At 49.7% G+C, this 12752-nt stretch overlaps 1 protein-coding gene across 1 annotated transcript in view; it reads left to right on the plus strand.

Moving 5' to 3' along the window:
- The first annotated feature begins 310 nt into the window (after positions 1–310).
- The window catches only part of LOC135813857 (telomerase-binding protein EST1A-like), a 31070-nt gene continuing 18628 nt past the window's right edge, over positions 311–12752 (plus strand). The window contains exons 1-10 of the mRNA XM_065326881.1: positions 311–1354; positions 2450–2592; positions 3831–3997; positions 5415–5600; positions 6207–6317; positions 7196–7573; positions 7773–7834; positions 10853–11010; positions 11708–11966; positions 12378–12466. Coding sequence (XP_065182953.1) covers positions 552–1354; positions 2450–2592; positions 3831–3997; positions 5415–5600; positions 6207–6317; positions 7196–7573; positions 7773–7834; positions 10853–11010; positions 11708–11966; positions 12378–12466 — 2356 coding nt within the window. The 5' untranslated portion in view covers positions 311–551. The remainder of the gene's footprint in view (positions 1355–2449; positions 2593–3830; positions 3998–5414; positions 5601–6206; positions 6318–7195; positions 7574–7772; positions 7835–10852; positions 11011–11707; positions 11967–12377; positions 12467–12752) is intronic.

The raw sequence follows: 12752 nt of genomic DNA on the forward strand, positions 1-12752 counted from the left end.
GGCCTTGACTGGCTTGACTTGTTGAGCGCGAATCTGGGTACATGGGTATGCAGGTATGCAGGTACCAAGCTGCAAGCACGGAAATCCCGTAGCAGGCGTAGGGTCTACGAAGCGTGACTACAACTGTGAACCAGTCTTCTTTCAGATACGCTCCACGTGGTGCCGCGCGCTTCAGGGAAAGCCAGATCAGAACAGAATCCAGCAGCTCGAAGCTATGCGCCCAAATGGGACGCGATGATGATGCAGTCTTTTTCACCTTTTTGCTTCAGGCTTGTCGCTTTGTTCGAAAATTTCAAAACAATTAATTTTTTCAAATTACACGTAGTGATAATGCGTTGTCACTATGTGTAATTGACTCACTCAGTTTATGTTTAGTCTGTCCATGACATTTGCCTATGACTATGTTCACATATGCACATCATGTCCAAAGGCAGGCAACGACTACGTTTAGGAGAAACCTTGGGTCGAGATATAGCGCATTGTCCGCTGTTTTGTCATGATGCCGAATTGTATGGAATTTCAATTACCTTCCACGCGTACACAGACACTGAATGCCTGCAACTATGAGTTCTTCTCGAATATCTGTCAGCTGGAAAGTCCTCAGCAGCACGGCAGAATGGTTGGATAAGGAGGAAAGCAAGCGGCGTGAGGAGAAGAAGCTGTCTCGGCGGAGCAGACTCGCTACAGACACAGCCAGCCATGGTGTGCTGTCCAGGCTGCCTGATAAAGCTGACGATAGTCCGCGTTCATCGGTGGAGACCAGAGAAGAAGTGCTGCCAAGTCAGCAGTCTGAAGGGCGTCGCCATGCTGCGGAGAAAGTACAGCAAATACAGGTAGACCGTCACACTGGCCGAGAAGTGCACAACACTGGTGCTCTTGACGATCGTGTCTCAAACCGCAAGCATGCTGACAGTGACAAACTTGTTGCAGCTAACCAACATGGACGTGCGGTACGGCCCGCAAAGGCTGGTCTGGACTCGAGTCGTGCTGGAATTCTACGCGTTCCTGCAGGTACGTCCATCGATGCTGATGCAGCTGCCGCATGCGAGGAGAGACAAACCGCAGCTGCAGCCCAAGCCAGTGTACGTCAATCTAAGCCGATGAGTCGACAGGAAAGGCCGCCTGTGCGGCAGCCAATAGAACCACAGCAACACCAGCAACACCAACAGCACCGCCAGCAGCAACGACAACAGCAACACCACCACCAGCAGCAACAACAGCAACCGCAACGAAGGCGAGCAGACGACTCGTTAGCACTCATGTGCAAGCGTATCGGTCATCTTGAGCAGAAAGTGACCGGTCTGATAGAGCGTGATGTGACACCGAGAACGATTTCATCCATTGTGGCAGCAAGGTAAGTAGTTCACTAAACCAGCAGCTGGCCTGTTTGTAAGAGAAGCATAACATTATAATATGGTCACCAAAATGGGCTTCAACTAACTTACTTTTGGGAACACACAGTACAAGGATTTCCTGCAGCTACCGGGCTTCAGACATGGGATAAAACTCGTGAAAGGGAATTAGAGACCATGTTTTCAGGAATCCCAATGGAGATTTACAGGCCACGAATAATCTGCACATGATGCTGGTAACCTGTGTACTTGCGTACGCAAGTCCTGCACCCTCTGATCAGTTGTGCATGTGTGTGTGTGTGTGCGTGTGTGTGTGTGTGTGTGTGTGTGTGTGTGTGTGTCCCACATGGTGCAGTGGTATGTGCAGCGATTTCCAATCGATAGGTTGCGGGTTCGATTCCCGACGATTATGGTCACACACGTCTTTCTTCTCTTTCTCAGACTCTTCCTGACTTTTCTTTCATTCTCCTGGGTGGTTACCAACAGCCAGTGCATGCCAGAGTATGTGGTGTGATGTGTGTGCGAGGAAAAATAAAAATAAAAAAGACCAAAAAGTAGGGATTCACTGGCCAGAAAAAGCCACTTCATAGCTGTGTGGTGTAGACCAGGCTGAATAGTGGCGGTCAATTCTTCAGCCTTGCAAGCTGTTGAATGGTGCAATCCCAGCACAAGCTGCTATGGCTTCTGCTGTAGCATCGCTATCATCGCCTCCGGCGATGGGCATCCAATGGTCCAATGGTGTGTGCGTGTGCGTAAAAAAAAGAAAAAAATGGAAAAATGAAAAATAGGGATTCACTGGCCAGAAAAAGTCACTTCAATCAGCTGTGTGGTGGATACCAGGCTAAAAATAGTGGCGGTCAATTCATCAGCCTTGCAAGCTGTTGAATGGTGTAATCCCAGCAAAAAATTGCTTTGTCTAGCATAGCTGTTCGCTATCATCGCTTCCGCGATGGGCAGGTCTGAGGTCTGAGGTGCGTGTGTGTGTGTGTATATGTGTGTGTACGTGTGTGTATGTGTGTGTGTACGTGTGTGTACGTGCGTGCGTGTGTGTGTGTGTGTGTGTGTGTACGTGCATGCGTGCGTGTTGTCTTTGACAGTGAGCAGCTACAAGCGGTGTGCATTGCCACGCTCTTACAGCACAGCGGCCAGTCGCTCAAAGCTAAAGTGGATCAGAAGTTCTGGCGATACGGATGCTATGCTGTGGTGGAGGCGCTACGCCGCAAGGTCCAGGAGACTGCCGGTATGGGGGTGTGTCATTCATCTCCTTATTTCTGACTGTTTCCCCTTTCCATTCCCTCAACTTTAAAGGGGCTATCTGGCATTATCGATATTTCTCACAGAATAAAAAAGTTTAGCTAGGACCCTCCCCCGCCCCCCCCCCCCCCCTGAACGAAAAATAGATTGACTTGACAGCAAGAATGCCTTGATGTCTCACATATCAATATTTTTTAAAACGAAACTTCCATTGACCCACCCACCCATAAACGGAATTTTTTCTCTTCGTGTAAAAGATCGATAATTATGGACGGCCCGCCCCTTATGAATATCTTTTTATTTGTTTCTTGTTTCAAGTACAATGTGTATAGTGCCCAGTGGTAGTGTGAGTGCATATAGAAGTGAAGGTGTACCGTGTGCAGTTGTGTGATGGTGGTGCACACTAGAGAGTCGTAGTAGAGACCCATCGCACTACGGCTATGTGGGGGAAGCAAGTATGCAACGAATCCCATCTGGAGCAGCCAGCGAATGAAGAGGCATCCACGCGCCATGACAACAGAGGCTCAGCACGGAGTTCTGATGGATCCTCGAACCCAGATACCGAATGAGCACTCAACTCCTGCTCATCTCCTACCTGTGTGCAGTGTGAAAGATCGTCACTGTGGTGTACCTGCTGCAAGTATGGTCACTGGTGATACGAGTATTTAGTGGTACATGTATTGAGTTAGAGACAGTGGCTAGGGTGCTTGCTGTGGTATTGAGTTACATGTACAGTCAACTTCGCTTATAACGACACTCGGCGGGGCGTCAAAAAAGTGTCCTTGTTCGCGAAGTGTCGTTATACCCGAAGTCTCATTATATGTATTACAGTTGGAAAGGACTTTGCTCTGGGCATGGAAATGCTGTCGTTATTCGCGAATTGTCGTTATATCCGCAGTCGTTATTAGCGAAGTTGACTGTACATGCATTTGATTTCTGCTGCCAATGACTTGCTTGACACCTGCCACTGTGCCTGCTACATAACTATGCTGCTTGCATCCAACTAGTGCACAACAACGACGGCAGCAACAACAGCAGCAGCGGCAACAACAATAACAACAACAGCAGCAGCAACAACAACAACAACAACAACAACAACAACAACAACAGCAACAACAGCAACAGCAACAGCAACAACAACAACAGCAACAACAGCAACAACAACAACAACTCACTTCCAGATGTAAGGTTATCTGCCTGTGCATGGTTGTTTTCCCTGTCCAGCAATATCTGTGGATTCTGTAGCGTTTTGGCAGCAACATCTGCTGGCGTTCGTCGAAAAGTCCAATGAGCTGCTTCTGGAGCTTGTGGAGAAGTTGCAAGAGCAGGCCTCACTGGACTTGTCAGCACTCATCGAACGAGAACGTGCACACTTGGTCCTATCTTCCAAGGTATGGCAAGTGTTACTTTGAGTAGTTGTGAATAGTGCAATCATGTATACCAGTCGAGTGAAAGTTCTTTAGACATGTCTTACCTAGCTTGCCCCCTGGCGTTACAAACTCTCCAAAGCAAGCCGGTACGTATACTCATGAACACGGACACTGTCCAAGGGGGGTTCATCAATAATGGCAATCATGGTACACTCATGCCTCTCATGCCTCTCATGCCGCTCATGCCTCGGTCATGCGGGCGGTCCAGGACAGTGCACTGCCCGTAACTTTGAAATGTCCATATCTCCAAATCACATACATTTTGATGGGAAAGAGTACCATTCTTCTCGGCTGTTGCTCAGAGTTTCATGTGAAAACGCTCACCATACAGCATAACAAAAGTACTACTTGTACTGGTATCCACCTGACCAATATACCCCCAGAGGTCTGAAGACAGGGGAGGGGGTGGGAGCTACATAAGGTGAACGTGCAACATGTCAACGATTCAGAAAGGCGAGGAACAGTGGTAGCACAGTGTCAGCTCAAAGAGGGTTTGTGCAAGGATTATGTGTGTCTATCTGGGGGGGGGGGGGGATGTAAAGCATTGTGGGACAGGCAAGCGCTAGGCTTACTACTAGTAAAAATGGGTTTATTCAATCAATACGCCATGGAAAGAAGGAAGAACTCCAAAGATACAAGAGATGAAACTCGGCGATGAAATCAAAATGTGCTTACTACTTACTTACTGCTACTAGTGGTGGCGCTGTAGGTACGCTTTAGTGTTACACATTACAGTGCAGCTTTAGTGTTACATGTCACTGTGCACTGGCTCAGCTGCTTAGTCCTGTCTCTCTACTTAATTGGTATGTGTTGGCATGGCATTTGGGGGTACCAACTCGCCCGTTTATTTTTAGGCGAGATGTTTTTTTTGGTGTTGATGCTACGGCTTGCTTTGTAGGCAGCACAGCAACACTGCTTGGCTCTGGGCTGAACTTGTGTGCCGAGCCCATGGTGATCACTATGCTACAAGTTGTAGTGTGTCGCAGATCCTACTAGGCAGACATGCTGAGTGACTTTCACCCACATCCTGTCTAAGTGTTACCCAAACAGGTGTGTTGGGCACCTTTGTGCCTGATGATCCTTACGCCACTCCTGTCGCTCCTGATAGGAGAATGCTAGACATCCAGTACTAAACCTTCTTTGCTCGACTTTGAATACAGCAAACAATGGCTGCATGTTTATTCTTGGTAGTTGTTACCGCTAAAGGACTTGTTTGTTTGTATGCGTGTGTGTGTGTGGTGTGTGTGTGTGGTGTGTGTGTGTGTGTGTGTGTGTGTGTGTGTGTGTGCGTGAGTGCGCGCGTGTGTGTGTGTCTGTGTGTCTGTGTGTGTGTGCGCGTGCGCGCGTGCGTGTGCGTGTGTGTGTGTTGGGCTTGCAGGCTAAACTAGCTGTTGTTCTCTGCCACAATTGTTTCATTTGGATGGGAGACCTTGCTCGCTACAGTCAGGAAGTTGAGGCTACGAAAGACTGGTCTCTGGCACGACAGTGCTATATGAAGGCCACTGACCTGACACCGCGCAACGGTAAACCACACAATCAGCTAGCTATTCTGGCTTTGCACACTGTGAGTGTTTGGTTTGGACAAGCTTCTTTTCCTGTGTGGGGCATACTTGCTTGCGGGATGGGCAGGCACTTGTGTGTGTGTGTGTGTGTGTGTGCGTGTGTGTGTGTGTGTTCCATAACTGATGCTCTAATGCCAATAATCGCTTTGTCCACTTTTCTGTCACCCGTTCTTGGGCACACCATGTTGCTAGCATATACCATAATGTTGATTGGTCACACCAAGAGTACATAACCCCCCCCCCCCCCCCAGAGTGTGCAATGCCTGGTCCAGCTCTGCATAGGGTCTTGGTCGAGCGTAATCGGTTCTTTGCGTCATAATACCGTACACACCTGAGGGGAACCCGGGGAGTCGCGGGTACTCTAGGATAAAAAAAACAGGGCCCTGCCTCGAGACCGGCCTTACGCTGGTGTGTAGCGTACGCATGGCATCAGAAGATCCGATTTCGCTCGACCAAGACCCTATGCAGAGCTGGACCAGGTGTTGCACACTCTGGGGGGTTATGTACTCTGGGGGGTGGGGGGTTATGTACACTTGATCACACCCTATGTATCATTATGCACTGTATTGCCTTGTGTTTGGTGGTGTGGTATGCCCTTGTGCTCTCAGCGCCGCAAGCTGGATGCCATCTTCTACTACATCCGTGCGCTGTCGGTCCGGACTCCCATTCTCACAGCCAAGGAGGCTCTCCTTAGTCTATTTGATGATATCTCCAGAAAGGTGTGCATGACTGTGTTGTGTTGTGTGTGTACGTGGGCGTGTGTGTGTGTGCGTGCGTGCGTGCGTGTGTGTGTGTGTGTGTGTGTGTGTGTGTGTGACATCCGTTTCGCACGGTCACAGTGATGACGGCTCAAACCAGAACGAGAGCGGAAAGAGCGGCGACAAACATCACATCGAAAAGAGTCAGATTCATGGCGAATAGATACAGTGGGGACATCCGTGGACACAGGACAGCGATGCACAGCCAGTCCTCCAGCGCTCCTCAACCACCGCATGGATGTCACGTGCAGCCAGGAACAACTACCGTCATGAATGCGAGCATTGCGAAAGACGGTTCTCAAGGCCACAGGACTTGCAACGCCATGCCAAATATTGTTGACTTTGCGATTTCTCTCTCTTCTCTTCTCTCTTCTTGTCGTTGTCTCCCGCTTCTGGGAGCGGCGTGGCCCGATAGGGTAGCTGTACATAGTAGTAGTAGTAGTAGTAGTGTGTGTGTGTGTGTGTGTGTGTGTGTGTGTGTGTGTGTGTGTGTGTGTGTGTGTGTGTGTGTGTGTGTGTGTGTGTGTGTGTGTGTGTGTGTGTGTGTGTGTGTGTGTGTGTGTGTGTGTGTGTGTGTGTGCATGTGTGTTGTGTGTGTGTGTGTGTTTGCGTGTGTGTGTGCACACGTGTGTGCATGCGTTTTGTTGTGCCAGGATGCAACTTGTTTTCTTTTCTACAGTGTTGAGCAGTGTAGAATGTGCTTTTATCACTTTGCAAAGTCCTGTAGAGCTGTGCTTAGTCACCTGCTACTAGTATACTGGTAGAAACTAGCCATAACGTTAGTGAACTGACCTGACGTCTTGTCAATGTGGGTATTCTATGATGGTGTTTTGTCACAGACTGTTGTCTTGGATCGTCGTCAAGAGAAAGAGGCACAGGCCACTGTGAAGAAGGAGGCCAGTCGTCAAGCTCGGCACAACAAGCGCGATTCGAACAGAACGCAGGCAAGGGGCGGCGGAAGCAGGCGGTCACCTAAGAACGCTGAAGAGGAGGATGTTGGCGTGAAGGAAGTGTGGGTGCACCCGCTATCCTCGGCGTCCTCGGTGTCTGGCATCGCTACAAGCGACAGCAATCACTCCGTCTCCTCGGCGGCATCTCTAGATGCCTGTAGTAGTGATTTGTCATCTATAGACTCTGCCACAGTCATAGCAGCATCCACACTACACCAGCAACATGTATCTCTCAAGAAATCCACATCATCGGATAGTGTGAGAAAGGTTAGACAATCTTGGTGTTGTGCTTGCGTTCAGTTGTTCAATGTTTCCTGTCTGCATTGTTCTCTGTGGGGCATCGTTATCCAACCCTGAGGTGACAGACTAACCCACAGGGTCGGGGTTACTTGAAGAAATACGGAAAATATCAGCTTGAGTTTGTATCTTCTGTGCTGATGTCTATCGTGTTTTGTTTTCATCACAGCTGAAGAAGTATGTCATTCTTCGCTTCCTTCGCTTGCATGGGATGATGCACACCAAGATTGGGTAAGCTGCCTAACTCATCATGATCTTTCCTGTCAAGAATTGGAGCTGAGCACGTTCTGACAGATGAAGTTGATTCCATTCTGTGCTGTGTTTCATGGTTAGAAAGTTGGAAACTGCAGGTTTTGAATAATACTGGCTGTGTTTGTAGGCACATCAGCTACTGCCAGCGCTTATTTATCCATTTGTGTGTGTGTGTGTGTGTGTGTGTGTGTGTGTACGTGTGTGTGTACGTGTGTGTGCGTGTGTGTGTGTGTGTGTGTGTGTGTGTGTGTGTGTGTGTGTGTGTGTTGGAAGGCTACCTTCTTGCCAAAGCATTTGAAGTTTGGATTTCCCATTTCGCTAGCAATGGTACATTGTGACGGGAAGTGGGAGTTGTGCTAGGAGCTGAGAGCGAGATATAACAGTGTATTGCCTATGACGTCATAAATATCCAACCGGAACTTCACAGCATGAAAAAATAAAATCACGCAACCACATCACTACAGTTGCCTTTTTTAGTGAAGCGAGACTACGGATATATGACAGGAAAAAATGAATCATTCCCAAAATATCCACCAACCCATAATGGGAGGGCAGGTGGGACACTGTTATATCTCGCTCTCAGCTCCTAGCACAACTCCCACTTCCCGTCACAATGTACCATTGCTAGCGAACTGGGAAATTGCGCATCGGAGCTTCAAGCTTCGATATAACAGTGTATACTTCAAAGCCCACACGACACATAAACACACGACACATAAACACATTCATTCCCATGCATGGGTAACATTCGAGTCACGGGACAGGCACCTTAGTGTCCTGATAGCAGTAGGTCAGGCTATAGCCTAAACCCCGGAGCTGAGAACGGCTGCACCGTAAGTGGCTGCTGCCGCTGATGCCAGGCCCCCCGGAATGACCCTAAGAGGGACGGCTACGTGCTGTCCGCCGTACGCCACGATGCGGAGCGTGAAACCTACGCCAACACACATGCTGTACCGAGCAGAGCTCCGGTACTGGAAAAGGCGCGAAACACACCTGCTAGAGAGGCAAAGCCCAGTCTTGAGCCAATACAATGAACAGCATCCGCCAGTCCAGACCTCTTCTGGCACTAACATCCACACCGCCGCTATGCTGCGTAGCTGGTGCCCGGTCCTTGACCGTCCTGTTGCTCTGGTGGGAGAAGCATCCGGCTTCGGTTAGCATAGCCACGACCGGCTCGGCTATATTGAGTCTGGTTGTATGGGCTGGTGTAAGGCTCGTACCGGGAGCCACCGCCGGACCTGCTGACCCCAGTACCTCGGAAAAACTGGCGTTCACCCGCTGACGCCCCTCCAGAGCCAGACTTGCTGTCGCTCGACTGCGGAGGAGCTCGAGCGTCCTTGTATTATTTCACAACCAAGCCCAGGGCCTCCTGGGACTCTGCCTTGGACTGGATGCGCTCCAATAGTTCCGGGCCGAACAGGGCCGTGCCCGCTTTATCAAATGGCTCCTCCGCCATGGGTACCAGGCTCTTATCAAGATGCTCTAGGAACTCCTGGCGCCTCAGCACCGAGAGCTTACTGTTGGCATTGCCCAGCAGAGACAAGCCAGCCGGCACTATGTCCAATACAGCTTGCGGGTCCAGGCCTGCGCCAGCGTCCTGCGCTGCCTTGGCCTCCATCATCAGGGCAGAGAGAGGACCCAAACAATCCAATACGCTGCTCTGTAGCGAGTACAACATGTTGTCTCGTGACCTCTTGAATGACTGCCTTACACCAGGTAAATCCAGCACCTCATGGTCTAGCTTAGGTGTGACCGCCACGTCCACCTCTGGTCGGGAAAACTGCTTTACTAGGTCCCTGCGCTCCTTGCCCGTCAAGGGCTTCCTGAAGCGAGTCTGAAGGAACTGTTTTATATCTGAGGACACCGGAGCATGCTCCGGGTCGGTCTTCCGTGCTCACGTCCACACACGAGGGTACCTGCCCACTCGTGGTGTCGTTCAAATCAGCATCACTCGAGCAGGCATGCCCACTCGAGGAGCTAGGTGGAAGCAACAAACTTCCACCTGACAAACCAGACTTGGGCATGCCCAAGGAACTGGCGATTTCCCGGGGTTGAGTGCCTGCACTCAACCTGGAAAGTTTTGGCTCCGATCCATTGGACTGCGAGGACTGGCCCCTGGCCAGATCCCTTCTACATTCTGCTGTCGCTTCCAAAGCACGTAGATGATCATTGTTCGGAGCAAGGAGATCCACAACGGCTGATGAAACAGCTTGCCGGATTGAGTTTTCATCCATCTCTAATCGCGAGAAGAAGAGCTCAGATTTTCTAAATCACTTCGTGTCGAGCGGAAATAAAAAAGGCAACTGTAGTGATGTGGTTGCGTGATTTTATTTTTTCATGCTGTGAAGTTCCGGTTGGATATTTATGACGTCATAGGCAATACACTGTTATATCGAAGCTTGAAGCTCCGATGCGCAACTAGTTTCGGCTCCACAATCCAGTGTGTCGTTACTATAATAGCTTTCATGGCTGAGGTTGTTGGTATGACTGTTGGCTCTGGGTTCCCAGTACTCTGTAGCCGAGGCTGGTTGGTAAAGTAACTCCAATTTCACTTCAAGGTACCAGTGCATCTATTGTCTGCTTCTATCAAAGCAGCGTGCTGTCTATACTGGTTACCCCAGCAAGTGTAGGGTGTGCATAGGTAACTGTCTTGGCCGTTTTATGCCGATGTACTCCGTGTGGTGTAGACCAGGTGTGCATTGGTGGTCGATTCACATGGCTTCGCCAATTGTGTGGATTAGACAGTTATCTGGCACAAGTCTTGATCTGTCTCATTCAGATCTTGTTCGCTATCGTTGCTATAAGAGAAAATCTGTGGGTGCACATCCAGTGCATTTGCAGATTTGCGTGCTTCTCTTGCGACGGGCGTATACATGGTACATGATACATGGTGTGGGTGTGTGTGTGTGTGGTTGGTGTGCACATGTGTGTGTGTGTGTTTTGTGTGCACGTATGTGTGCACGTGTGTGTGCACATGCCGTGGGCATCCACTAACAGAATGGAGCACTTCAAGCGTGTGTGCACGGCATTCCGACGTGACCTGGATGAGCTAGTGCAGAGCCTGGATGACAGCACACTGACATTCACCAAGATGATGATCATCAATGTGTTTGCCCTGCACCGCATCCTTGTCACTGCTGCTGCTTCTAGCCCCGGTAAGAATAAAGCCTGACATGTTTGGCCATTATTAGTAGGTTACTAGTACTTGGCCCATGCTTGCTGTATGCTGGTCTGTTCACCTGTGCAAGTCAATGCCTGTTAGCTGGCCCAGTTCTGTCACAGTTCTCTCCTACAGTCCAGTAACGTTGATATGGACTTCTGTCCGTTTGTCTTCTGTCTCTCTCTGTCTCTCTCTGTCTCTCTCTGTCTCTCTCTGTCTCTCTCTCTCTCTCTCTCTCTCTCTCTCTCTCTCTCTCTCTCTCTCTCTCTCTCTCTCTCTCTCTCTCTCTCTCTCTCTCTCTCTCTCTCTCTCTCTCTCTCTCTCTCTCTCTCTCTCTCTCTCTCTCTCTCTCTCTCTCTCTGTCTGTCTCTCTCTGTCTCTCTCTCTCTCTCTCTCTCTGTCTCTCTCTCTCCCTCTCTCTCTCTCTCTCTCTCTCTCTCTCTCTCTCTCTCTCTCTCTCTCTCTCTCTCTCTCTCTCTCTCTCTCTCTCTCTCTCTCTCTCTCTCTCTCTCTCTCCCTCTCTCTCTCTCTCTCTCTCTCTCTCTCTCTCTCTCTCTCTCTCTCTCTCTCTCTCTCTCTCTCTCTCTCTCTCTCTCTCTCTCTCCCTCTCTCTGTCTGTCTGTCTGTCTGTCTGTCTGTCTGTCTGTCTGTCTGTCTGTCTGTCTGTCTGTGTCTGTCTGTCAATGCTGTAGAGACATCTATACCAGTACATAAGGAAACAACGTCAGTGTTTGCGGTGTTGATGGACGCCCTACTTTCATCATGCAACGCTCAAGTCTCAATCGTAAACAGCTACCTTGATCGGACGGGCAAGACGTTTGATCAGGCATTGGATGCTGGCAGTTCTCCTGACAGTGCTGCTGCATCTCTTCCTGGTTTGTCCAGGCTTAGTTCCTTACTACCTGCAGTTTGGGTGGGACTGGCATGGCTCAACAATGACTTAGCGCGACGGTGAGATATTAGGCAGTTGCTCTTTCACTGTCTCTACTTTTCTCCTCGAGCAAAGTTTGCTGGCTGGCCGTATATCTCCTCTACCCGCATCTGTTTCTTCCCTCCTTCCTCCTTCTTCGCTGCCCTGCTTAGCCGCCACCCGCAGTGTGTTGTTGTGCTTGCTGCGCTGCCTGTGTTTGATGTCATTGTTGGTTGGCATGATCATCATTAGGCTGTAGGCGTGTTGGCTGAGCAGGAAGTCAGTTGCATCATGTCTTGTGCAGCAGCTTCATGTTGATACTGTAGGCGAGCAGCTCGTGATACCAATCAGTTACTCGACATTTCCATCAAGTATTATGCCAATGGGTTTGTCCTCTGGTGTTTGTTTAAAGGAAAATGTCTCGTTGCTTCCATTGTCATTCTGACCTCCAGGATTGATGGCTTTCCTTGGCAAAGTTTGGCGGACTTGTTGAACAGCGTGAGGGCCTGGCCTCTTGATGCGTTTGTCAAAGACTACGATGGTGAGTGGTTGATCCTCGCCTCCCGTTTTATTTTATTTCATCTACTTTGTCATCTCATGGCACATTGCAAGGACTGCCAATACACTGTACCAGGTTGAACTGGAGATCAGGACTTGCTTGTGTCTGTTTCCTGGTGGTGCTTGCCACTGTTACTATTGAACTGGTCTCCGAGAGGCGTGCATGGACTGGGAGTGTAGGGTACGTGGTCCACTCTACTAGTTCTCGGTAGCTCTGAGACGGTGTGCTGCTGGTTTTGTGTAAGCTCTGCATGCATGTACAGCATGTA

The sequence above is a fragment of the Sycon ciliatum genome, chromosome 4 (assembly GCF_964019385.1).
Source record: "Sycon ciliatum chromosome 4, ocSycCili1.1, whole genome shotgun sequence".
Taxonomy (NCBI): Eukaryota; Metazoa; Porifera; class Calcarea; order Leucosolenida; family Sycettidae; genus Sycon; species Sycon ciliatum.